Here is a 26,083-nt window from a genome sequence, read left to right as displayed (position 1 = left end):
CCAGGGCAGAGCAAATGTCTGCCCCCCAACCCAACACACACCCAGAACGGACCAGCTTCTCTCTTTAGAATCCTGGAAAGCACTGTTCTGCCAGCTGAAATGGTCGAAGTCTGGATACAGTGAGGTCTATCCCTAAAGCTCCCTGATACACAATCGGGGCATTTAAAAAACGTTTATGGGAGGCTTTCCTGGTGTTCCAGTTGTTAAGAATCCACCTGCCAATGCAGGAGACAGGGGTTTGATCCCTGGCCCAGGAAGATCCCACAGGCCTTGAGGCAACTAAGCCCAAGTGCCAGCACTACTGAAGCCCGTGTGTCCCAGAGCCAACAAGAGAAACCTCCACAGTGAGAAGCCGGTTGACTGCAACTAGAGAAACAAGAGAAACTTGTTTCAACAAGACAAACCTGCTATTCTGCAACAAGAGAAACCTCCACAGTGAGAAGCCGGTTGACTGCAACTAGAGAAAGCCCACGTGCAGCACCAAAGGCCCAAAATAAATAAAATAAAACACACACACACACACTTCATTTTTAAAAATTTTCCTAGTCCGAAAGAGCCTAAACGTGCTCTGCAACAAGAGAAAACCTCCACAATGAGAAGCCGGTTCACTGCAACTAGAGAACGCCCACGTGCAGCACCAAAGGCCCAAAATAAATACATAAAATTAAAAAAAAAAACAAAACTTCATTTTAAAAAATTTTCCTAGTCCGAAAGAGCCTAAGTGTGAGACAGCCTGGTAAACGCCTGACAACCCAAATGAAGGAGCAGAAATACCTGGAAGTGGAGCCTGAGGGAGAAGGTGAGGATAAGCAGACAGCAGCTAGGAGGTGCAGGCTGCGCTTGGGCACAGGGGGCGGGGCTCAGCCTCCACCTCAGTCCTCAAGGCCTGGTCCAGGGACCGGCAACATCACCATCCCACCAGGTGGGAAAGCCTGCCACCCCAGACCTAGACTCCGCGCTTTAACAAACCCCCGATTTTATGCAGATCCAACTGTGAAAAGCACTTGTGTGCAACTAACCAAGGAACCGCTTGAATGTGTTTTATATCAAACAGACAGACAGAAATAGTTTCCCTAAATTGAAATAATGTCTTGGAGGGATTCTGTTGTTGCTGTTAGTGGGTACGGGTTTTGTTTTGCATATTTTCCTATTCATTCTGATGTCCTGCTTATGTCCAGCTCAGGTTGTTCTTGTTCACTCGATTAGTCACGTCTGACTCTTTGTGACCCCGTGGACTGCAGCGCTCCAGGCTCCTCTGTCCACCACTTCCTCCTGGAGTCTGCTCAAATTCATGTCCGTTGAGTTGGTGATGCCATCTTATACCAGCTCAGGTACTTGGTCCTAAACATTTCTCCATCTTATCTATTACTATCTAATCATTTCTTCCTTTAAATCACCTTTCAAAACCAATTCAATATTCCTTATAAGAATTCTGGGCTTCCCTGGTGGCTCAGACGGTAAAGCATCTGTCTGCAATGCTGGAGACCTGGGTTTGATCCCTGGGTTGGGAAGATCCCCTGGAGAAGGAAATGGCAACCCACTCCAGTACTCTTGCCTGGAAAATCCCATGAACAGAGGAGCCTGGTAGGCTACAGTCCATGGGGTTGCAAAGAGTCGGACACAACTGAGCAACTTTACTTACTTACTTATAAGAATTCCAAGATTCAAGGTAAGAACTTAATTGGGGAATTCATTACTAATTAGTGTGATCTGACACTTCAGACTTTCACACATCAATGCAAACAATGAAAACACCCATTAGAACTGTGTGTGTGCTACACACATGTGTGTTTTTAAAAGCACAACAGACAGGGTACTTTCTTTGCCCAAATTTGATGCAAGTATGCAGCCGGGAACTCTAATTGATGACTATGGTAAGACCAAACTTTGAGATAAACTAAGTACTTTAGAATGAATGGATTAAAGAATAAAATGAGTTGATTAAGATCTCATTTCTGACCCTGATGGTATCAAAACAAGGCTGTAATCTTTTGAAACATCTGACACAAACCTCTGAATAAGGCCTATACAGTTCTTAGTGTTAAGACACAGTAATGCATACATTCATTTAACTAAAACACTTATATCTGCCATGAATGTCTACACACTTCCCAGGTGGCGCTGGAGGTAAAGAATCTTCTACCAACGCAGGAGGCTTAAGAGACATGGGTTCAGTCCCTGGGTCAGGAAGATCCCCCGGAGGAGGGCACAGCACACACTCCAGTATTCTTGCCTGGAGAATCCCATGGACAGAGGAGCCTGGCAGGGATCCATGGGGTCACAAAAAGTCAGACGTGACTGAAGGGACTCAGCACATACACATGAATGTCTACAGTGAATATAATTTTTCAATATTAACTTTTTTTAATATTTATGATTATTTATTTGGCTGTGCCAGGTCTTAGCCATGACATGCGGGACCTTCAATCTTCATAGCAGCACTTGAGATCTTTAGTTGCCGCATGTGGGATCTAGTTCCCTGATTAGGGATTGAACCCAGGCCCCCTGCATGGGGAGCAGAATCTTAGCTACTGGACTACCAGGGAAGTCGCCTCAATATTAATTTTTTAAACGAATTCAAAGAGATGGTATATTAGCTATCTACTGCTATGTAACAAGGGCTTCCCAGGTGGCTCAGTGGTAAAGAATCTGCCTCCAATGCAGGAGCCACTGGACACTCGGGTTCAATCCCTGGATCAGGAAGATCCCCTGGAGGAGGAAATGGCAACCCACTCCAGTCTTCTTGCCTGGGAAATCCCAAGGACAGAGGATCCTGGCACGCTACAGTCCATGGGGTCACAAGAGTCCGACACAACTCAGTGACTAAAATAACAACATCCTATGAAGGCTGAAGGCTTATCTCCTACAAGCCCACCTTTCCCCCCTAAAGAACTGGAAATTGTGCTGGAGGGATTCTCAAGGGAGTTACTTCAAGCATCCTTCTCATTTAACCAAGTGGGGAATACTGAGGCCTGTCTAGAGAGCTTAATCATGGCTCAAGTTCACGGTTACACAGTTGATGAGCAGTGGCTTCTACTGTTCAGAATCTCCGGGCTGGCCTGAAGAGGAGAGAGCCATGCATGAAAAAGATGCAATGTTCCCTGGGCTGCCTGCAAGCTGCCAACCTCCATAAAGACATTTTTGTCTCCAAAGAGTTTCCTTTAAATGGCACATCTTGGTGAATTAGAAGGCAGTACACAAAGCCAATGCTGGCAAGGCCGGGAGCTCTTCCCCAGGAAGCTGCGAAGCACACAGACCCTGCCAACAGTAGAGGGCTGATTCAGGGTCACAGGCCGGGGCCCAGGCCTTCTTTCTTTTGTAGGATGCTAACTGGTTATCCCCCCTAGAGATAACACACTCCAGGTCTCTGGATGTGATCTGCCTAGCAGATGTATTCTGTTTGGCCCATGCAGTCTTTATAAAATTCTGAATTTGCTGCCAGCGGTTTAAGTGCATGAGTTTCATACATACACCTGGCTTCTTGGAATCTCATAGAAAATCTGGCCACAACAGGCCCAAATGGGCTGTGCCAATGAATGGCAGGTACTGAGAATAGTAACTGCCCCTTTACTGGGGTAAAAGCTCTGGAATTTACCACGGTCCACAACTGGCCCCATTCACCACCTGCTCCCTGAAGCCATGTGGGATGAGAAGCCCTTATTTATGGTAACCCTTTCATTTTGCTTAGAGGTACAGAAGAGGAGGCTCACGAGGTCAAGGGTAAATAACTTGCTCGAGACTAACAAAGGGTGAGGGGCAGAACCAGACTGACTATGCCACAGAGCCTTGACTTCAGGGCAGGTGATCACAATGGTAAAATTACAGAGAAGACTCATCCGGCTAGGAGTGCTGAGCTCTGCTCAAATGACAAGCCAGAAACAGACAAGCTCCAAGCTACCAAGATAAACTGCCATAATTTAGAATGTTACCAGAACCTACATCAAATTTTAAAATTGATTTAAAAATACTTCTTAAAGGATAAACACACCTTAGAGAGGAACCTGGTTAATCCATCAGACTTGATTCATCCATTGTATACAGAGTAACAATATTTGGCCAATTACAAATTTCTGCTAATAGACAGAGGCTGCCATAGAAGCAGTTTTTTTCAAAGTCAAGGGATAAAAATGATTCTGGGTGGTATTAAAGCATGGTCAGAAAAGGCCTGCAAGTCTCCTTTGAGCATTATTAAGTGCAAAGAGACTCTACACAAAGAATCTTAAACACCTTTTAAAATTCACACAATTCCCTGCCAAGAATCCTTCCTTCCTATGAGATTCTGTTTATGTGCCAGTATCCTGACTGAAAGACAGGGATTCAAAATGCAGTCCTTCTTTACATTTTGCACATCAGTATCACGAACTAAATGTCTTCTTGGATTTGTCTCTGCCAATATAGTTCCTCTCGTTTTTATTACACTTTTGGGGCATATTTGTCAATTGTTAATGAAAGCTGTCCTTTTAATATACATACCAAGAACTAGAAATTTTATTGATCTTTTCATTCTTACCAGTTAATCAATTAGTAACCATAATAAACGCACCCCCAAAAGCAAATGAATCATCCAACTAGGAAAAGGCCTACAGGAATCAGTCATGTCACTAATACCTGATACTCTAATAATTTATGTTTTCATGGTGTGTTAAACCTGCTATTTTATAGGCAACCCCAAATAATTCAAGATGGAATACAATGACAGATAGCTTTCTAAATTTACTTTCTTTTTTTCCGTTTGTTTATCTGGCTGCTCTTAGTGGTGGCATGCAGAGTCTTTTATTTGTGATCTGTGAACTCTCAGTTCCAGCATCTGGGATCTAGTTCTCTGACCAGGGATTGAATCCAGGCCCCCTGCACTGGGAGTGTGGAGTCTTAGCCTCTGGGCCACCAGGGAAGTCCCCTGAATTTTCTTTTTATAAATGAAAGTCTCCTATTCTAAATGTAGTGTGACTTTTGGAAGACAGAGTTAAAATCACAAGACAGTGGTTAAAACATCTGAGAGCTTGGACTTCCCTGGTGGGCCAGTGGTTGAGAATCTGTCTGCCAAGGCAGGGGTCACAGTTTCCATCCCTGGTTAAGGGAAGATCCCACACGCGGCAGAGCAACTAAGCCTGTGCGCTGCAACGAGAGAAGCCACCGCAAAGCGGGGCCCACACGCCACCTCTGCAGAGTCGCCCCCACAAGCTGCAACTAGAGAAAAGCCCTCGCAGCAGTGAAGACCCAGCATGGTCAAAAATGAAAAATTATAAAAAAAGAAAAAGTCTGAGAGTGGGCGGTCTGATTCACAAGGTTCCTATCAGTATAACACATCACTGCATTATCAGAATATTTAAGAATTCAATGCTGTGACTCCTGTTAACTGATTCAAAATAATACATAAATTGGGACTACAGGGGCCACATCTCTCCACTGGACTAGAAAGAGAATTAACTCAGCATTACTGACAGTGCCGCCCCTGCAGGTCAGGGCTTCATCCTTCCCACCTAGGGGACAGCTCCACCACGACAGCTCCGTGCAGGACTCCCTGCTCTGCGCCACCTCAGCCGGTCACCACCACCAGACTCTTCCTAAAATGCTCACCCTGATCACCACACTCCCTCGCTAAAGGGCCACCGCCTTCCAATCTCCATGAGAAACGGTCCGCGTTTGCTTTCCCTTTCCAGCATACTGTCAGCACGCGTCGCACGGTTCCTGGCAGGCGGGAGGCATTCAGTAAACATTTGGTGAAAGGATAAATGAAGATGTCAGTGGATCCTCGCTCCTGCTGGCACCTGGAGCTAAAACATTGCCTGAAACTCTTCCAGCTGCACTGATTACTGTTCCCATTAGACCAGCAGCTCTAAACCAGGGATGATTTCCATCCATCACACTGGGAGGGGGATGGTGCTTCTGGCATCCAGTGGACAGTGGCCAGGGATGGTGCTGAACATCCCACATTTCAAGGGCAGCCCCACAAAAAGAAGGATCCAGCCCATGTCAAGGCTGAGACCGAAGAGCCCTGCACAAGACATGCCAAAGGCTCCCACCATGTGGATCTGTATCAGCTCCTCGAACGCAGTGCCTTCCTGCCCCTTCCTCCAGGGGCTGTGCTCCTTTCTACCAGCTCTTCCTGCTGGGATGCCATCTGTCCTTCTGGGCCCAGCTCATACGCTGCCTCCCCTCCCTTGCAAGTGGATGTAGCTCCGCCTGCTCCCCTCGTTCAGCCAGTCTGTTCTGAGGACAGGTGCCCCACAAGTCACCTGGATTCAATGGTGGACAAGGCTGCAGGTCCCATTCCTAAAGACTTTACAGAATGGTGGCGAGACAGACAAGGAACAGCTCAGCTACCAAGCTCATCACACACTGTGCTCCTCGGTACTGCAGAAGCAGGGTGAACATGCATGGAGTAACTGGTGGGTGGGAGAGCTCTGCAGTGAACGCAGCAGCGAGACAACACAGAAGATGAGATCTGAGGATGAGACAGTCAGGTGGGGGGCAGGGGGATGCACCCCAGGCACAGCACACAGCGAACACCAGACCCTGTGGGGCAAATGTGAATACAGGGCAGAAGATAAGACCCATCACACCCAGACATATGGGCTTGTGGAAAGGCTTCAAGACCTTGGACCACTTTGGGATCTCCCAAAGCCCTAACCTGGTCCCAGTACAGCCCAGACTCAGAGGCTTGAGTGCCAGAATTATATCCCATTTTCCCCCTTTACCAACTCTGTGACATGATGCAAGTACCTAACCTCTCAGGGCCTCAGTTTCCTTATCGGTAAAGTAAGAATAGGGCTTCCCAGGTGGCTCAGTGGTAAAGAATTCACCTGCCGTGCAGGAGACACAGGTTCGATCCCTGATTCAGGAAGATCCCCTAGAGAACTAAATGGCAACCCACTTGAGTGTTCTTGCCTGGAGAATCCCCATGGACAGAGGAGCGTGGCAGGTTACAGTCCACGGGGTCGCAAAGAGTCGGACACAGCTTAGCAACTGAACAACAACAAAGAAAGAGTAACTCATGTACTTTATAAGCGTTGCTGAGTTACGGAGTTAATATACGTGAAGCACGCAGACTTGGCACACTGTAAGTCGTCAAGTAAGAGCTTCTATAACCATGATTGTTACTCATGGTAACTCCTACCTCTGTCCTAGCAGACTCCTCAAAATCTTACCCATTTCTTTGTTCCCCAGAGCACATAGCAGGGCTCAGAAAATATCTGATGGTGTGCATGTGTATGTGTGCACACGTGCACACATGTGTGCACATGCTTTTGTCTTAATATCTTTTCCATCGCATACTGTGGATACTGCTTTGGTTATAAAATGGCAAACATGGGTAGCTGTATAGCTGCCTGGAAGCTTTTTGGCTAAAGAGCAAGTGCCAACGAAATGAAATTTTTGTAGCTCCTCACAGAAGCGATCGGCACTGTGAATCACAATCTAAATGTCTTCAGTGATACCTCTCATCTCCCCTGGGACTAATCTCATTTTAGTGGTTAAACACACACACACACACACACACAACAGTAGCAAAATAATCTTCACCACTCTGGGACTCTTTCTGGTTTAACAAACCAAATGTCCCAACAGGAAGACTGCCAGAACCTGATGCCGCAGTTAACAGCGTCTTTCATTAGTGACGGCCTGGGCCTGGGGTGGGGTGGGGGCGCTGAGGACGGGGGTGACAGCTAAGCGGTGTGGGGTTTTACTTTAGGGTGGGGAAAAGGTTCTAAAATTGGCTGTGGGGATAGTGGTGCATCTCTGTGCATAGACTAAAAGCCACCAAATTGTTCGCTTTGAAAGGGGAGAACTGTGTTTTTAAAAAGCAATGTCCTTCAGGACCCTCTCCTCCCCCAAAATAATTGAGACAGCGAAACCCAGAGTCTCTGAATTACGTTTCCTAAGTACCAAAGTGAATTTACCCAACCTCTTTTCTTGGCCTCCACATGTCCAAAGGTAGCTTTAGAGATACACAAAAGACTCTGAGTCACAGCTTGGCTGCCACACTTGCCATGTGGGGACGAGGGGCCTGCCAGCATCTTTATCTGCAGCCCTTCAGAGAAGTAAGAAGGCAGTCAGGCCAGGAGGGCTCAGCCAGGCGGCTCTCAGCATCAGTGCACTTGGCCGATGTTGTTCTAGACAATGACTAAGTTGGGGTGGGGGCGGGGACATTTTCCAAACCCCTGTCAATTTTCAGAAGCAGAACTCCACTCAGGGCCCGGCTGTGTTGGGTGGAGGTTTGCTGTGACTTTTCTGCGCCATTCTCCGTGATTCGTTGCCAAGACAGCCAGTGACTGCTGGCCTGGGCAGCACTTCAGGAAGAACTGGAAGCAGGCACTTGCTCTGGGCAGAGGCAGTCCCGCACAGAGGCTGGGTAAATGGGGGCCCTGGATGGAAGAGATGGCCACCCTTCCCTGAGACAGATGCAGCTCTACAGGGCAGGGGCCCCTGCCTGGAAACAAGCACCACCCCCAGCGGATGCCTCTGAGTAAGGCACCAACCACCCAGGGGTGCATGGTTTGCAAGGGTCCTGTTGACTGGCTCAATATCTGGGTTCCTGCTGGTTTTGTCCAGAGAAAACATGGTGTGTATAAGTGGTGGGTTAGTGGATACATATGCCTGATCAGGCAGCATTATATTCATTTTCATTTGTTTATTCACATAATGAAAGGCCACTGAAGGTCCACGGCTGCCAGACCCCCTCCTAGGCCCGGGCTTCCTGCCCTCCCAGGAATTTATCATCTAGGGCAGGAAAGGACATCAAAGTCACAGGAGTACAGACACAATTCTATTCACTGATGCAAAGAGCTGACTGGCTGAAGGCAGGAGGAGAAGGGGATGACAGAGGATGAGATGGTTGGATGGCATCACTGACTCAGTGGACAAGAGTTTGAGCAAACTCCGTGAGATGCTGAAGGCCAGGGAAGCCTGGCGTGCTGCGGTCCATGGGGTAGCAAAGAGTCAGACACAGCTGAGTAACTGAACAATTATCATAAAAGAATGGGTGACGGTGAATGGCAGGTGACCTAACTCAGAACAGGAGAACCAGCCCAGGCCTGAAGAATGAAGAAGCAGTGAAGAGGGAGACAGAGACAAACCTCGACCAGGCCTGACAGAACTGGGTTTTGTTTCAAAGATCTGACTCTGGGTGCTCTTCAGGAAACAGACTGGAAGCAGAGAGATGGATGGACCCCAGGTGTGCCCGGAGGGCTATGGACGCTGGGACACGGAGAGGGGTAGAAGCAGAGGTAGAACAGTGACTCCTGGGCTGCCGGTGGGACAGAGCAGCTGGGGGAGCCTGAGAAGGAGCGGGTTGGGGGCTGGGGTCGGGGGACATAAATGAGGTGCCCCATCCTGCTCTGCTGGGTTCCGGTGGCGAGCCCAGAGGGCTGGGAGCCAGAAGAGCTGCATGCTCCTCTGAACGCTCCTGCTTACCAGCCCTGGACCTGAGATGAGCAAGTGCCACGGTGCCCCACACAGATCCACACACGACGCACTCGCCACCCAGGCTGCTCCTTAACTCAGATCCGGAGACCACCTGGCCTCTGTCTTCCAGCTGAGGACCTGCAGCAATAGCTCCACAAGGAGTGTTCTTTTTCTTTAAACAAGGAGACATGGGGGAGTCTGGACATTCTTTTGCTCATTTCCTGGGGGTCTGATGCCACTCCAAAATCACTGCAGATGGTGACTGCAGCCATGAAATTAACAGACGCTTGCTCTTTGGAAGAAAAGTTATGACCAACCTAGATGGCATTATTAAAAAACACAGACATTACTTTGCCAACAAAGGTCCGTCTAGTCAAGGCTACGGTTTTTCCAGGAGTCATGTATGGATGTGAGAGTTGGACCATAAAGAAGGCTGAGCACCAAAGAACTGATGCTTTTGTGGTGTTTAAGACAACTCTTGAGGGTCCCTTGGACTGCAAGGAGATCCAACCAGTCCAACCTAAAGAAAATCAGTCCTGAATGTTCATTGGAAGGACTGATGCTGAAGCTGAAACTCCAATCCTTTGGCCACCTGATGTGAAGAACTGACTCATTTGAAAAGACCCTGATGCTGGGAAAGATAGAGGGCAGGAGGAGAAGGGGATGACAGAGGATGAGATGGCATCCTCTCATCCAGTTGGATGGCATTGCCAACTCAATGGACATGAATTTGAGTAAACTCTGGGAGTTGGTGATGGACAGGGAGGCCTGGTGTGCTGCAGTCCGTGCAGTTGCAAAGAGTCGGACATGACTGAGCAACTGAACTGAACTGACGTCACAACATATGTGGTCCTGAGAGTGGCTGGCAGCCGGCCTGGGGCTTCTGCAGTCTCCACTTGCCCTGGCCCCACATTACTGCCCCTTGCTAGTTGGAGGGTTTGACAAAGTTAAAAATCACATACTACACGAATATAAAAAGTCGTCGCTGAGTCCTCTACTTGAAGAACACACTCCCTTAACAGACATCCACTAGGCCAACGTGAAGGTGTCACCAATACTCTCCGTGCCCCTGCAAAGGCTCTGATCGTGGCCCAGGGCGAGCTGGTGGCCTCTCCATGCTCTGCAGAGCTCTGCCCTGACCCTCATGGAGTTGCCCTCAGATCTGTTCATGCCTGCACTCATTTTTATACTGTCTAATTAAAATCAGAGAAATATGAATGTAAAAAACGTTGCTTCTGATAAAGCAAAGATGGCTGCTTTGGGAAGACTCAATAAAAGCAAGCTGGTAAAAAATAAAATACAATTGAATTAGGTACTGGGGAGGCAAGTGTAAAAGATCTGATGAGTATAAACTTAAAAGAATCCTTCACTCAGAATACTTGCTAAGTGATTTTTAACTGACTATTCCACTGAGGAAAAACCCAAACTGGAAAAGATTCCTTATGAGTGTGGTTTACACAAGAAAGGCTCCCTTGCAGGCCCATCCATAAATCCAAACTATTAACATAAGATATGACCTTGGCCTGACCTCAAAAGACTGGTAAATGAATGTATATTTATAATTAGAGTTTACATTAAAATGAAATGTCAAAATGTGTAATTCTTTAAAGATTCCCCTCTTTAGCTAATTCTTTCTGTTTGTTGACAAACTACCAGGCTTCTACTGTAATAAAAAAAAAAAAAGGAAATTTCTAATTAGACCCTTACTTCATACCAATACATAAAAATTTACTCAATATGGAACCAGACCTAGACGTAACAGCATAAATTATAATACTCTCAAAACACAAGAGTAAAAATCTTCACAATTTGGGTTTAAGTAAAGATTTCTTGGGCGTCCCTGGTGGCTCACACAGTAAAGAGTCTGTCTGCAATGCAGGAGATCTGGGGTTCGATCCCGGGTCAGGAAGATCCCCTGGAGAAGGGAATGGCTACCCACCCCAGTATTCTTGCCCGGAGAATTCCATGGACAGAGGAGCCTTGAGGGGGGGGCAGTGCACGGGCTACAGTTCTAAGATATTGCATCAAAAGGACAAGTTCTAGTCAAGGCTATGATTTTTCCTGTGGTCATGTATGGATATGAGAGTTGGACTGTGAAGAAGGCTGAGCACCGAAGAATTGATGCTTTTGAACTGTGGTGTTGGAGAAGACTCTGGAGAGTCCCTTGGACTGCAAGGAGATCCAACCAGTCCATTCTGAAGGAGATCAGCCCTGGGATTTCTTTGGAAGGAATGATGCTAAAGCTGAAACTCCAGTACTTTGGCCACCTCATGCGAAGAGTTGACTCATTGGAAAAGTCTCTGATACTGGGAGGGATTGGGGGCAGGAGGAGAAGGGGACGACAGAGGATGAGATGGCTGGATGGCATCACTGACTCGATGGACATGAGTCTGGATGAACTCCAGGAGTTGGTGATGGACAGGGAGGCCTGGCGTGCTGCGATTCATGGGGTTGCAAAGAGTCAGACACGACTGAGTGACTGAACTGAACTGAACTGGGACTTCAGAATTAAAAACTCGGGTGCTACAAATGACATCATCAAGAAAGTGAAAAAAACAAGCCACAGAATGGGAGAAAAAATGTGCAAATCATACAGTCGACAAGCAACTTGCATGCAGAACATACAGAGTCTACGACCATACCACCCTGAACATGCCCGATCTCGTCAGAACATAGAGAGAACGCTAACAAATTTAATAATAGAAACAGAAATAACCCCATTTGAAAAGCAGGCAAAGGATCTGAACAGATAGTTCTTCAAAGATTACAAACAGCCAATAAGATGTGAAAAGATATCCAACAGCATTAGCCATTAGGAAAATGCAAATCAAAACCGCAGTGAGATTTCACTTCACATCCGTGTGCTGGGTTCTAAGTAAATGGACAGACAGTCTCCAGTACGGATGAGGGTATGGAGAAATCTGAACCACATGCACTGCTGCTAGGAATGGAAATGGTCAGCTGCTTTGGAAAACACCTTGGTGGTTCCTCAAAATGCTAAACACAGCTACTTACGTACGTGTGTGCTCAGCCACTTCAGCCATGTCCAACTCTGTGACCCTGTGAACTGTAGCCCGCCAGGCTCCTCTGTCCATGGGATTCTCTAGGCAAGAATACTGGAGTGGGGTGCCATGCCCTCCTCCAGGGGATCTTCCCAACCCAGGGATCAAACCCATATCTCTTCCACTGGCACGCAGATTCTTTACCACTTAGCCACCAGGGAAGACCCAAAATGAAACATATGTCCCTACAAAAAGAAATCTATGTGCATGTTCGTGACAGCTTTCTTCATGATAGCCAGTGTCCAAATGGGAGAATGTGTCCAAAAAATTATCCAAATGTTCACCAATGGGTGAGTGGACAAACCAAATGTGGTAATCCATACACTGGAATATTGTTCAGTAGAAAGGGACAAAGTGCTGATACAAACTGCAACATGGGTGAATCCTAAAAAGATTATGTTAAGGGAAAGAAGCCAGTCACAAAAGACCACAGATGATACATTTATATGAAATGTCCAGAAAAGGCAAAGTTACAGAGGTAAATTAGTAGCTGACTGCGCTGGGAATGGAAACATAAAGAGACTGAAAATGGACACAAAGTATCCTTTCTGGGGAGAGGAGGAGGTTCTAAAACTGTGATGCTGTGCCACGCCACAAAATGTATTAAAAACCAGTAAAACTGAAAATGAGTGAATGTTATGGTACCTCAACAGAGTCATTTAAAAACAGAAAAGCAAAGAAACAAGGCATTCAGAAACAAAAGTTCATTTGTCTTTTGGAAATGTTCTAATCGGAACTTTTTATGCACTGATTTTTACAGACAATGAAAGTGAGGAGGGAAGATATCCAAACTCCTATTTTAGTCACAGGAACCCTTCTTAAATAGGGAACTGGCCTGGCCTACATGGATGGCATAATTCAAGGTATTCATTTTGTTTTCTTCATTGATAGGTTAGAATTTTTTACATAATGTTTTTGATCCTGTTCAGACCTGAACCAACATTTCCAGTTTGATTGTTTCTACAGAATTCCTTAGGTGAGACCTGAGGAAGTAAGTTTATTCTTTAGGAATTTCATTTATTGTCTTAAAGTGAAAGGGTTTCCAGGAGGGACCAAGAAATATTCAGAATTAGTGAACACAGTTGGTGCCTCTGAAACAGCTGTGGAGGCTTAAAATGTCCAGGGAAATCATCTTTTTAGGTCAACCACTGATGATCCCTGTACTCCGAGGGGGGAAATAACCGGCGATAAAATGAACTCGAAAAACTGATTGGGACCTAAAAACAAATACAGGTAATTTTGAAGGCATGTTTTAATCTTGGTATTTCTCCCTTTGAGAATTTCTTCAAAACAGGTGTTGTAAACTTTTCAGAAAGACCATTATTTGCTAGGAGAAAGTAGTCTTAATTAGGATACATGTCAAGGAAATATAATTATCAATTTGCCTAATTAAAATGAATATTTGAACATGCCTGAGGATTGTGAGCCTTCTCAGGTGAGACACGTACAACTTACTTTCTATAAACATCTGTTGACGGAGCCAAGCAGATTGTGTTAGCAGGAAATGGGTGACTGAGCCACGCTTAACAGGCAACAGAACTGCTTGCGAATACTGTTCCTCAAAAATCACCAGGAGGAAGTCTTAAAGTGCTTGCCATTGACTGTCTGTGTCCTCCCCAAACCCCTACACTGAAATCTAACCCCAAGTGTGATGATATTTGGAGACGGGGACTCTGGGAGGTGATTAAGCCGTGAGGGCTCAGTACTAGGATTACCCGAGGACTTCCTGGTGGTCCAGTGGTTGAGAACCCACCTGCCAATGCAGGGGACATGGGTTCGACCCCTGGTCCAGGAAGATTCCATATGCCACAGGGGCAACTGAAGCCCGTGCACCACAACCACTGAAGCCCAGTGCCGGGAGCCCATGCTTCTCAACGAAGCCCGTTGACAGCAACTCGAGAGTAGCCCCTGCTTGATGCCACTAGAGAAAAGACTTCACAGCAGCAAAGACCCGGCGCAACCAAAAGAAAGAAAGAAAAATTTTTAAGAGAGAGACCCGAGAGCTCACTCCCCACTTCCTCCACTCGAGGACCCAGCAGGAGGACAGCCATCTACTGTAATGACGGTTACACATCATTATACAGTACACATACAGTACATAAAGTGCACAACTCCAGGAGTGACTGTAATGCCAACTGTGGGCTCCGGCTGCTCACGTGGGGTCACTGCGTGTTCCTCCAGTGTAACGAACATACCACTCTGGTGGGGGGATGCTGATGATGGGAGAGGCTATCATGTGTGGGGGTGGTGTGGGCTATATGGGAAATTTCTGTACTTTCCTCCAACTTTGCTAGGAACATGTAACTGAGCTAAAAAATTAAGTCTTTAAAAAAAAGAAGAAGAAGACCCATCTATGAATCAGGAAGAAGGTTCTCACCAGACACTGAGTCTGCAGGTTTCTTGACCTTGGATGGTCCTTTGACCAGCCTCCAGGATGTGAGCAATGCATTTCTGTTGTTTTTAAGGCAGCCAGCCTATGGTGTTTTGTCATAGCAGCCCCAGCTGGCTAAGAGAGCACGCCTTCATTTACTTGACAAGCTTCACTTGAGAAATAAACTGTTTAATTCTGGAGGGGGCTTCCCGTAGGGAGCATGAGGGTTATCAGGGCTGTGATTTTAGGCACAGTTACTGGAGTTCACCAAAACCTCCTTGACAGGCAATGTGTATTTTGGCAAGAGACCGAAAAAGCCAGTTCCTTTCCTTTCTCTTCCAAGCCTGCCCTTGGGGCAACTCCACCAGCTCATCCCCTGCCCACAGAGCCTGAACTGGCAATGGACCCTCCAAGGGCATGGCCCAAAGTCACCAGCAATGCTAACAGGGACCTGGGACCCAGGGAAGGCAGTGACGGCGGGAGAGGCCGCCTGGGGGTGGACTAGGTGCTCAACATGCAGTGATCTGAACCCACAAGACTAGGAGTTTTAAGCCTGGCCCTCCAAAACCGGGGTTTTCCCCAGTGGCTCAGAGGTAAAGAATCTGCCTGCACTGCAGAAGACATGGGTTCGACCCCTGAGTCAGGAAGATCCCTGGAGAAGGGCATGGCAACCCACTCCAGTATTTTTGCCAAGAGAATCCCATGGACAGAGGAGCCTGGAGGGCTGCAGTTCACAGTCAGATGTGACTGAGTGACTGAGCACACGGGCATGCTCCAAAGCCAGGCCTTTAGAAGCCCTGGGCTATATGGGATCTCCATCCGTGGGCTCCTCTATCCATGGGATTCTCTTGGCAAGAATACTGGAGTGGGTTGCCATGCCCTTCTCCAGGGGATCTTCCTGACTCAGGGATCGAACCTGCATCTCCTGTGATGCAGGCAGATTCTTTACCTCTGAGCCACCAGGGAAACCCCTGGTTTTGGAGGGCCAGGCTTAAAACCCCTAGTCTTGTGGATTCACTTCACTGCATGTTGAGCACTTAGTCCAACCACAGGCTGCCTCTCCCGCCGTCACTGCCTTCCCTGGGTCCCAGACCCCTGTACACACATACTATGCAGGTCCGCTGGGCTGCTCAACTGGCAGGGAAGACCAAGTGCAGGCCCCACTCCTAGAAGTCCAAGGTCACTTCCCTCCTCCTAGCTCATCAGTTTATCTTCTAAATCTCTCTCCATCCACACATCTCTGCAATTTTTTCCCGGTGTATGCTTCTCTGGTCCTACGGCAGTCCTGGGGCAGCTCCAGTGAGCTGGGAAGCTTCATACCTCAGCACCCCTGTAATCTCCACTGGAAGCCCCCTACCACCTCCACATGTACCTCCAGCGACTGAGAATCAACAAGTTCAAAGTGAACAATGTGTGCCTTGGAAATGTTGCCTCAGGACAAGTTGCTGAGCTCCAGCTTCCAATTTGACTGCACCCCAAGTTCCTCTAAAGCAGAAGCTCTGTTGCTACCACTGCAGCCAGACTGTTCTTTCCAATGGGAACGGCATCACCTCATACATGCAGCTTAAAAGCCCTTGGTGTGATGGGCCTCCCTGGTGGTATTAGTGGTAAAGAACCCGCCTGCCATTGCAGGAGATGTAAGAGACTCGGGTTCGAACCTTGGATGGGGAAGATCCCTGGACAAGAAAATGGCAACCCATTCAACCCACTCCAGTACTCTTGCCTAGAAAATCCCATGGACACAGGAGCCTGGGCGGCTATAGTCTACAGGGGTCGCAAGAGTCAACACGACTTAGTGACTGAATAACAACAACCATAAGATAAAAACAAAACTCCTCAATGACCTCCTTTCCCACAAGCCAGTCTCATTTCACGCCGCCCTGCTCCACACTCAGGAGTTTCCTTCTTTCAACCTTCCCTTTCCGGTCCCACCAGGTCAGACTTCCATTTGAACTCTAGTCCACAGTGGCCTTCCTGCCCTTCAGAACCCAGGTCCCTCCCACTCACCCTTCAACCAGGGGCCAACACATCCTTCCCCAGGGAAGCCTCCCTCAGGGCCTTGTTCAGGTCCCCTCCCTTCCCTGACATCTGCCAAGGCTGCTATTTATGCTGGTTCATGTGACCGGCAGGTTAGTATCGGGCTCTCCAAGTAGCTACAGGTGGACTGTGTGGGCTGTGTTAGCCATTCAGTCGTGTCCGACTTTTTGTGACCCCATGGACTGTAGCCCTCCAGGCTTCTCTGTCCATGGAACTCTCCAGGCAAGAATACTGGAGTGGGTTGCCATTCCCAACTAGTTTCACTCATCAATAATACAATTGCTGGGACAAGGGAGGTGCTTACTACATTTGATGAGTAGGCAAATGGATGAGCCAACAGAAAAATGGATGGACAGACAGATGAAATGATGGACATATGACAGACAGACTGGTGAATGGATGGTCTGGGAGATAGGTGGAGGGACAGAAAAGAGAGAGAGGTAGGGAGAGAGAGGAGGAGGAAGAGATGGTCAAAGAGAACATTTGTTCCCAGGGCCAAGACCTCTTCTGAGCCCTCAATCCCATCTTTTCCCATCTCCTCAAATACTGCTCTCCAACCAGTGAACCTGCCTTTTGCATTTTTTCAACCCCAGATCCATCTCAGACCAGTCACGTGACCTTGGACAAGTTGCCCAGCCTTTCTGAGATTGACTTTTTCCCCACTATAGAAAGAAGAGAACCATAATAGCTAGTTCAACAGGACTGTTTTGAAGATTACATGAGATAGTCCACAGGCTTCCCTTGTGGCTCAGCTGGTAAAGAATCTGCCTGCAATGCAGGAGACCTGGGTTTGATCCCTAGGTTGGGAAGATCCCCTGGAGAAGGGAAGGGCTACCACTCCAGTATTCTGGCCTGGAGAATTCCATGGATTGAACAGCCAGTTATGGGGTGGGGTCACAAACAGCTGGACAGGACTGAGCGACTTTCACTTTTTTTCACTTGAGACCATCCACACACAGCACAGAATACAGTGCCTGGCAAGCCATAAACAGCTGACAGATGTTAGATGCTCCTATTGTTCTTACCATCTTTACTACTGCTGCAAACCCTTCAGCCTCCAGCAGCCTTGCTCCTTCCTCAAGCTTCTAGTGTCCTACGTCAACCTTGCATCACCAAAGGGCTCCAAGCAGAATCCTATGCTTGCTGACTGCACGTCCTCACTCTCTGCCATTCCTCAAGCACCATGCCCCCAGGCTTCCCTCTACAACTCTACTGAAACTGTCCTCCCGAAGGTGACAGAACAATCAAACCTGCTCAGCTACCACTCACCTAGACGTCTGCAGCATCTGAGCCTGTGCACACCCTGCCTGAGCCCCCCTCCCCAGCTTTGGTAGCAAGGCCGGTTCCTCGGTCTATCTTCCAAAGTTCCTGGTTGCTTCCTGCTCTGAGACCTTCAGTGTGTCTTTTCCTGTTTCTTATCCCCTGCTGCTGCTGCTAAGTCACTTCAGTCGTGTCTGACTCTGTGTGACCCCATAGACGGCAGCCCACCAGGCTCTCCCATCCCTGGGATTCTCCAGGCGAGAACACTGGAGTGGGTTGCCATTTCCTTCTCCAATGCATGAAAGTGAAAAGTGAAAGTGAAGTCGTTCAGTCATGTCCGACCCTCAGCAACCCCATGGACTGCAGTCCACCAGGCTCCTCTGTCCATGGGATTTTCCAGGCAGGAGTACTGGAGTGGGGTGCCATTGTCTTATCCCCTAAACATAGGCATATCCTAAGGTTACACACACACGTGCACACACCATCCACTGCTCCACACTTTTCCCCTGAGCGATGTCACTGACTCCTACAGCCATACCATCTACTTGCCTCTCCGGGGATGGCAGCACTCACACCTCCACCCCCAGCCATACACTGCGTCCTCCAGGTTGCCCCAGATTTCCTGACGGCACTTCGAAGCCACCACTTCCCAATCAATCCCATCCTACCTGACCCTCCTCCTTGCTCCCCGATTTATGTTAAAAGTCTCACCAACACGCAGGACCAACGCTTAAAATCCCAACTCCCACTGCAGTGGCCTATTTTTTGTGCCATAGCTTTGTGCTTACATTATGCGTCCTTGCCTTCCCCTTGCTTTTTTCTACTCTCCACAAGATATCAGAGAATGCAGTAGGACTGCAATAAATACTTCCTGAACTGAAAAGAGACAGGGCAGAGTCACAGGGAACTCTCATAGTCTGCTAGTGGGAATGTAAGTTGCTGCAAGTATTCTGGAAGGCGATGTGACAAGGTCTAGTAAAGCTGGAAAGATCATATCCTGCAACCCAGAACTTTGCTCTCCTGGGTGGACGCCTTGGAGAAATTTTCCTGTGTGTCCACAAGACTTGTACCAGAATGCTCCTAACAACTGTTACCAATGGTGAAAAACAGAAAGAACTGAATGTCCATCATATCAGGATCCTTGCAGGAAATAGATGGCATGTTCAAATTATGACAATTAAAGGAGCATTTAAAGGGAGATTATTTGGGATGAGTTGAGTGTAGAACATCAAAGGATGGTTTAGTAGTCCAACACAGAAAAGCACAACTCCATCTGAAAGGAGGGAGGAAGTGGTTACCCAAATCTGAAATGAGAGTTCCGGCAGAAAGGCCATGTTGAGAGAAGCAGTGAATTTCAGGGGAGGAGTACAGCCAGGGAAAAAGGAGTGTGAAAAACCTGGCTTAAAACTCAACATTCAAAACACTAAGATCATAGCATCAGGTCCCATCACTTCATGGCAAATAGATAGGGAAACAATGGAAACAGTGAGAGACTTTATTTCGGGGGGCTCCAAAATCACTGTAGATGGTGACTGCAGCCATGAAATTAAAAGACACTTGTTCCTTGGAATAAAAGCTATGCCCAACTGAGACAGCATATTAAAAATCAGAGACACTACTTTACTGACAAAGGTCTGTCTAGTCAAAGCTGTGGTTTTTCTAGTAGTCATGTGTGGATGTGAGAGTTGGACCATAAAGAAAGCTGAGTGCCAAAGAATTGATGCTTTTGAACTGTGGTGTTGTAGAAGACTCCTGACAGTCCCTTTGACTGCAAGGAGATCCAACCAGTCCATCCTAAAGGAAATCAGTCCTGAATATTCATTGGAAGGACTGATGCTGAAGCTGAAGCTCCAATCCTTTGGCTACCTGATACAAAGAGCCAACTCGTTGGAAAAGACCCTGATGGTGGGAAAGACTGAAGGCAGGAGAAGAAGTGGACGACAGAGGATGAGATGGTTGGATGGCATCACTGACTCGAACGACATGAGTTTGAGCAAGCTCCGGGAGTTGGTGATGGACAGGGAAGCCTGGTGTGCTGAGTCCACGGGGTCGCAAAGAGTCAGACACGACTGAGGGACTGAACTGTAGAGCCAGCCAGAGGCAGCTCCACACAGAGAAGTCAGGGGAATAAACACTTTAGCTTTCCCATTCCTCTGGTCTCCAAATGGGACTCCCCATTGTCTCAACCCAACAGAAGGCCTAAGGGCAAGGAGCCCATGGATGAAGCCCATGGAGATCAACCTTCTAGAGTGGTGGGGAAGGGAGGGTATAGATTTGGAAAGCAAAGGGAAGATCCTCAGAATATCTAGCAACAGAATGTATCAAGTACTGATCTATGCTTTTATAATGGAGTACTGCCCAGCAATAAAATGAGCAATGAACTGTGGAAAATTCTTAGAGCTACTTATACCAACATGGATAAATCTCAAAAACCTCACACTGGATTGAAACAGAGAAGGAACCTGCGGGGTCCTCCAGAAAACAAAAGCCTTTCCGTGTCCCTCATTTCTTGTTTGAAGAAAAGGCTTTAGTCTCCTAGACCTTTCCTGAGTTCCCAAGAACAGATTCAAGGGGTTAATAATGAGGGACTTGAGGGAATGCAAAAACGAAGGGAAAACAGTCAAGAAACAACAGTGACGGGATAAAACAGAGTCCCAGTCCCTCCATAACAATCTGATTCAGTCTTTTGAGTTCTGCAGCCCTCCCCACCCCCGAGGTGGAGGATGATAACTAACATGGTGAAACCCCCAGACTGATCAGAACTAGAGGCTGAGGCTTGAGATTCCTGAAGCCCTACCCTGTTCTGGTTTCACCAGAAACCAACCAGAAGAAAGGTGTTCACCTGCAGCTGTCTCCCCAACTGTTTCCTTTAAATACTCTTCCCTGAGGGACTTCCCGAGCAGTCCGGTGGTTAAGACTCCCCCTTACAATGCAGGGGGTGTGGGTTCAATCCCTGGTCAGGGAGCTGAGATCCCACGTGCCTCGTAGCCAAAAAATCATCCACATTAAAAAAAAAAAAAAAAAAAACTTAAAAAAAGAACCAAAACCTCTTCCCTGAAAACCAGAGGGACCTGGAGTCTTTTGAGCATGAGTCACCTGCTCTCCTAGCTTGGCCCTGCAATAAATCCTCTGCTCCAAACTCTGATATTTTGGTTTGTTTGGTTTCACTGTGAGTTGCACACATGAACTTGGGTTCAAAAAACGATGAAAAAGGCACATTAAAACAATATTTAGAGAACAGGCACTATAACAGGTTGTATTTTAAAATCCACCTCAACCAGATCTCTGGCCCCATATGCTCTTCTAGAACCCTGCCTCCTTTCCCACCCTCCCACCAACGGTTGCAGAAGATAAAAGAACAAAACTTTAGACCAGAGAGTTATAGAAAAAAACCTACTTCAATAACGGTGACCAAGGGAAAGTCTTTCTGAGAAAGTGATCAAACTTTAATTCAGGTGCGAAGGTTTGAGAAAGAGCCAGACACATCAGCCAGCTATTAGCCAGGCCCTACAGAGAGAAAGGACTTGGCCTTTTAAAATAGTTCAAGAAGCCCAGTGAAGCAGAATTGAGCAAGAAGAATGGCGAGCGTGAAGTAATACAGGTGAGCACAAGCCGGATTGTACAGGGCATCTGGGGTGACTTCTCCGGGGTGACAAAAACCCGCGAGTTCATGGGAAGGAAGGTGACTCCACGCAGCAAAACCCGCAGGGAGGAGCAAGGAACGGGGAGCAGTGGTTCCTCTTGGGCCTCCGGAGTGAACATTCACTCAGCACTTAGCCTGTGTCAGGAACGGGGTTACAAAAATTCTTTGAACCTTCTAACTCTCTTCTGTGAGGTAAGCATTAACAAACCCATTCTCACAGCGAGGCGAATTAGCTAACTCCGAAGTCCAAGCACGTAACTCAAACACAACTCTTGACTGCCTCCCTGCTCTCTTAGCTCTGAAGGCACTGCTAACATTTGGGTGAATGACTCATATTGTAGAAGATAACCGTGATTACGGAGTGCAAATCTACATCAAGGTCAACAACCATAATAAAAAATAACCGCATCGCACGTGCACCCAGCGCTTATCCCGTGCCACATAGAACCTCGTTGCATTATTCCCGCCTCACAGATGAGGAAACTGAGGCGAACACTCCCTGAGCCACGTATCCAAGGCAGGACTTAGAAATCAAGTGTAACTGCACAGCCCGCGATATCAACTATGTCTTGCTGCCTCACTTTTATCTTCTCTCCGAGAACCTCGGTCAAGGCCAACGAAATTCCATGACTGTCGGACCCCCAGCCCAGGAACGCCTCTCTCACAGGAGCCCCTGGAAGCCCCACGTGCGGGAGGTGCGGTTGCTATTGCGATCCCCAGCCCCCGGGGTGCAGCCCCCACTGGGGTCCGGCTGGAGGTGCACATCCCAACCTAACGTTCCCCTCGCCGAATGTTCCGCAGCCCTGAAACCACCCACTCCCCAGCAGGAAGTACCTGAGGAAAAGGCGTCCAGGGTCCTGCCCCGCGCTCTGTGGAAAACACCCCCCGCCTCTGCAGCCGACATGGCTAGCGAGTATTTTGGCCTCAACTGAGTCTGCTGCGTAGCAAGGAGCTATGAGACTCTTAACTGCCCAAGCGCCGGGTGGGGCCTGCCCGGCTGGGGGCTGCGCCCTCTGCTTGGGGCGGGGCGGGGCCGGCGGGCGCGCAGGACTCGGTCGCTCGGGGCGCCACTAGTGCTGTCTGAGCGGGGCGGAAGCGTGAGCGGCCCCTGTGGAATCGACTGGGGCTCCTGGCGAGTGGAGGCCACTTGCCAGTCGCCTGCGTGGGCAGACGGAGTGAATTTGGCCTCAGGCATGTGGGCAGACCTTCGCTAAAGGTGGGGCTCCAGGTTTAACAACTAAAGCTGAGCCCCGGTCTCCCGCATTCCAGGCTGGTTCTTTACCCTCTGAGCCACCAGAGAATCCCAAGATTGCCACCAGGGAATCCCAAGATTACAGGACACTCGGTTAAATTGGAATTTCAGATAAGCAATGAATGATAAGTATGTTGTATGTAATTTGCAAGATGCTGGTACTAAAATGTTTGTAATTGTTTATCTGAAACAGCAATTTAAATGGGGACTTGTATTGTATCTAGTCCAAAGGACCCAGCCCTGTCCTTGGGGGATAAGACAGTACCTTCCACCAGCCACCTGCTGTGATTGCTGACATTTCATTCTGAAGCAGCTTCAGTTTTGCTTGTCATCAGCACCATCACCATCATTCCGTTTGAAACCAAATCCCCCTAAAATTGAGTTCTTTTACCAAATCGTGATTAATCTCACTATTAAAAATTTTATTCTCTTTCTGTCCAGCCCTAGTTCCCGTCAGGATTGAGGACTATCAAAGAATAGGGGAGATTGAAACCAACCAGGACTGGGGCCTTCCAGGGTAGAAAAGCCCTGCCATGTCCCCTTGTTTATTTGTAGGGAAAAAAAGGCTTTAGCCTCTGAGGCCTCTGTTGAGTTCCAAAGAGCAGGCTCAAGCAGTTAATGATTAAGACAGCAGAGTCACCAGATTCTGTAGGAATGTAGATAAACAATCTGATGTATATGAAGACACCCCCAGCCCCAACTCAGGTGGAAGGTGCTGACCACAGGCACAAGACTCCAGACTGGTTGGAACCAGAAGGTTAAAATTTCAGAAACATCACCCTGTTACCCCACCAACCAATCAAAAGAAAGTCTATATAAGCATTCTAGACACTCTTGCCTAACACTATCTTTTAAAAACCCTTGCTAGAAGGCCATCAGTTTATTTGTGTCTTTTGAGCATGAGCTGCTACCCCCTACAAATAAACTCTACTTTGCTGCAAACACCCAATGTCAGAGTTTCGCTTTCTGCACCATGGACACAGGAGTCCTTGCTTGGTGACACATTACTGTCATCACCCCTCATTAAGCATCTGGGATTGTTAAGCACTTTGCACCAGCTCACTTAATCCACACAAAAACCTCAGGGGATGGTGCTGTCGTTCGCTGCATTTATCAGAAGAGGAAACTGATGCCCAGAGAGATGAAATGGTGTGCACAAGTGACACACACCCAGGAAAGTAGTGAAACAGCCGCCCACCTGTACCAGTATCTGTCCAGCGGAAAAAAATCATTCAAATGAACTACTAAGCCAGGTTTGTCAAACCTGCTAAAAATACAAGTTCCAGATTGGAGTTGCTGTACCTGAAATTCAGCCTCTGTACCACATCACCAAATTGTGTCTTGGAGACAAAGTTTGGAGTAAAGTAGAAAAAAAGAGCTTTATTGCTTTGCTGGGCAAACAGGGCCACAGTGGGCTAATGTCCTCTAATGTGTGTCAAGACCTGGAAGGGGTAGTGAGAAGTTTTATAGGAATGGTTCAAAGAGGAGGGTGTGATCAGCTCACGAATATTCTTCTGATGGTGGGGAGGCAACTTGAAGTCAGCATGGTCAACCTCCTGGTTCCTACTGGTCTGGGGTCTATGTGCTTGTGGGCAACATGCAGTTAACATATCCCACCGGGTAGGGATTTCAGTATCTGCAAAACAACTCAAGGATATTGCTATGTGCATCTCTTGAGGGGGAGCCAGGACCCTGCCCCAAGGCTGCACTACTGTTTCTTGACTGCTCCTTCCTTGTCTCTGCATCCATCCCACCTCCCAGCCCCCTCACTGATTAGCAACTGTTTGGACTTGCCCACTGGAACTCAACATTCCAAAAACTAAGATCATGGCATCCAGTCCCATCACTTTATGGCAAATAGATGGACAAACAGTGGCTGACATTATTTTTCTGGGTTCCAGAATCACTGCAGGTGGTGACTACAGCCATGAAATTAAAAGACGCTTGCTCCTTGGAAGAAAACCTATGACAAACCTAGACAACATATTAAAAAGCAGAGACATAACTATGCCAACAAAGGTCCATCGAGTCAAAGCTGTGGTTTTTCCAATAGTCATGTAGGGATGTGAGAGTTGGACTATAAAGAAAGCTGAGCACTGAAGAATTGATGCTTTTGAACTGTGGTGTTGGAAAAGACTCTTGAGACTCCCTTGGACTGCAAGGAGATCCAACCAGTCCATCCTAAAGGAAATCAGTCCTGAATATTCATTGGAAGGATTGATGCTGAAGCTGAAGCTCCAATATTTAGGCCATCTAATGCAAAGAACTGACTCACTGGAAAAGACCCTGATGGTGGGAAAGATGGAAGGCAGGAGAAGAAGGGGATGACAGAGGATGAGATGGTTGGATGGCGTCACCAACTCAATGGACATGAGTTTGAGTAATCTCCGGCAGTTGGTGATGGACAGGCAAGCTTGGCATGCTGCAGTCCATGGGGTCTCAAAGAGTTGGACACAACTGAGTGAACTGAACTGAACTGGAATTCAGCAAAGGTCATGCAGGCTTGAATGAAGCCTATTTCCTGTAACCAAGAAATGGGGGACACAGAAAGACTTTTGTGGACTTCCCTGGTAGTCCAACGGTTAAGAAAATCTGCCAGCCAATACAGGGGACACAGTTTTGGTCCCTGGCATAGGAAGATTCCACATGCCACAGGACAGCTGGGCTCATGAGCCACAACTACTGAAGCCAACATGCTCTATAGCCCACACGTTGCAACTAGAGAAAGCTTGTGGGCAGCAACAAAGACCCAGTGCAGCCAAAAATAGATAAATTAAAAAAAAAATTTTAAGAGAGGCTTTTATTTCCAGGAATCCCCCAGGGGCTGAGTGACACAGCTCAGTTTCACTACTGAGTCTAAATCTCCAGAAAAAGGGACTGCTTCTAATTCCCTAGGAGTTCTTATGATATGACAGATTGGAAATTCTTTTAACTAGCTACCTACATCTGAAGCATTGTTTGGGTAGCTAAAATGACCAGGGCAACTGCTCCCTAGTCTTGACAAGAGGTAGTAAATGATAGCAGTTAAGAATATTAGTGCTGAGGAGTTCTAGAGT

The 26,083-nt window shown here is 47.5% G+C and overlaps 1 protein-coding gene across 1 annotated transcript in view; it reads right to left on the bottom strand.

Annotated features, from left to right (window-relative positions):
* Positions 1–22,806, bottom strand: part of CPPED1 (calcineurin like phosphoesterase domain containing 1) — a 140,282-nt gene extending 117,476 nt beyond the window's left edge. The window contains exon 1 of the mRNA XM_005904744.3: positions 22,610–22,806. Coding sequence (XP_005904806.2) covers positions 22,610–22,679 — 70 coding nt within the window. The 5' untranslated portion in view covers positions 22,680–22,806. The remainder of the gene's footprint in view (positions 1–22,609) is intronic.
* Between the last annotated feature and the right edge of the window lie 3,277 nt (positions 22,807–26,083).

Source organism: Bos mutus, chromosome 25 (assembly GCF_027580195.1).
Source record: "Bos mutus isolate GX-2022 chromosome 25, NWIPB_WYAK_1.1, whole genome shotgun sequence".
Taxonomy (NCBI): Eukaryota; Metazoa; Chordata; class Mammalia; order Artiodactyla; family Bovidae; genus Bos; species Bos mutus.
This window is presented reverse-complemented; position numbering and strand designations above follow the sequence as displayed.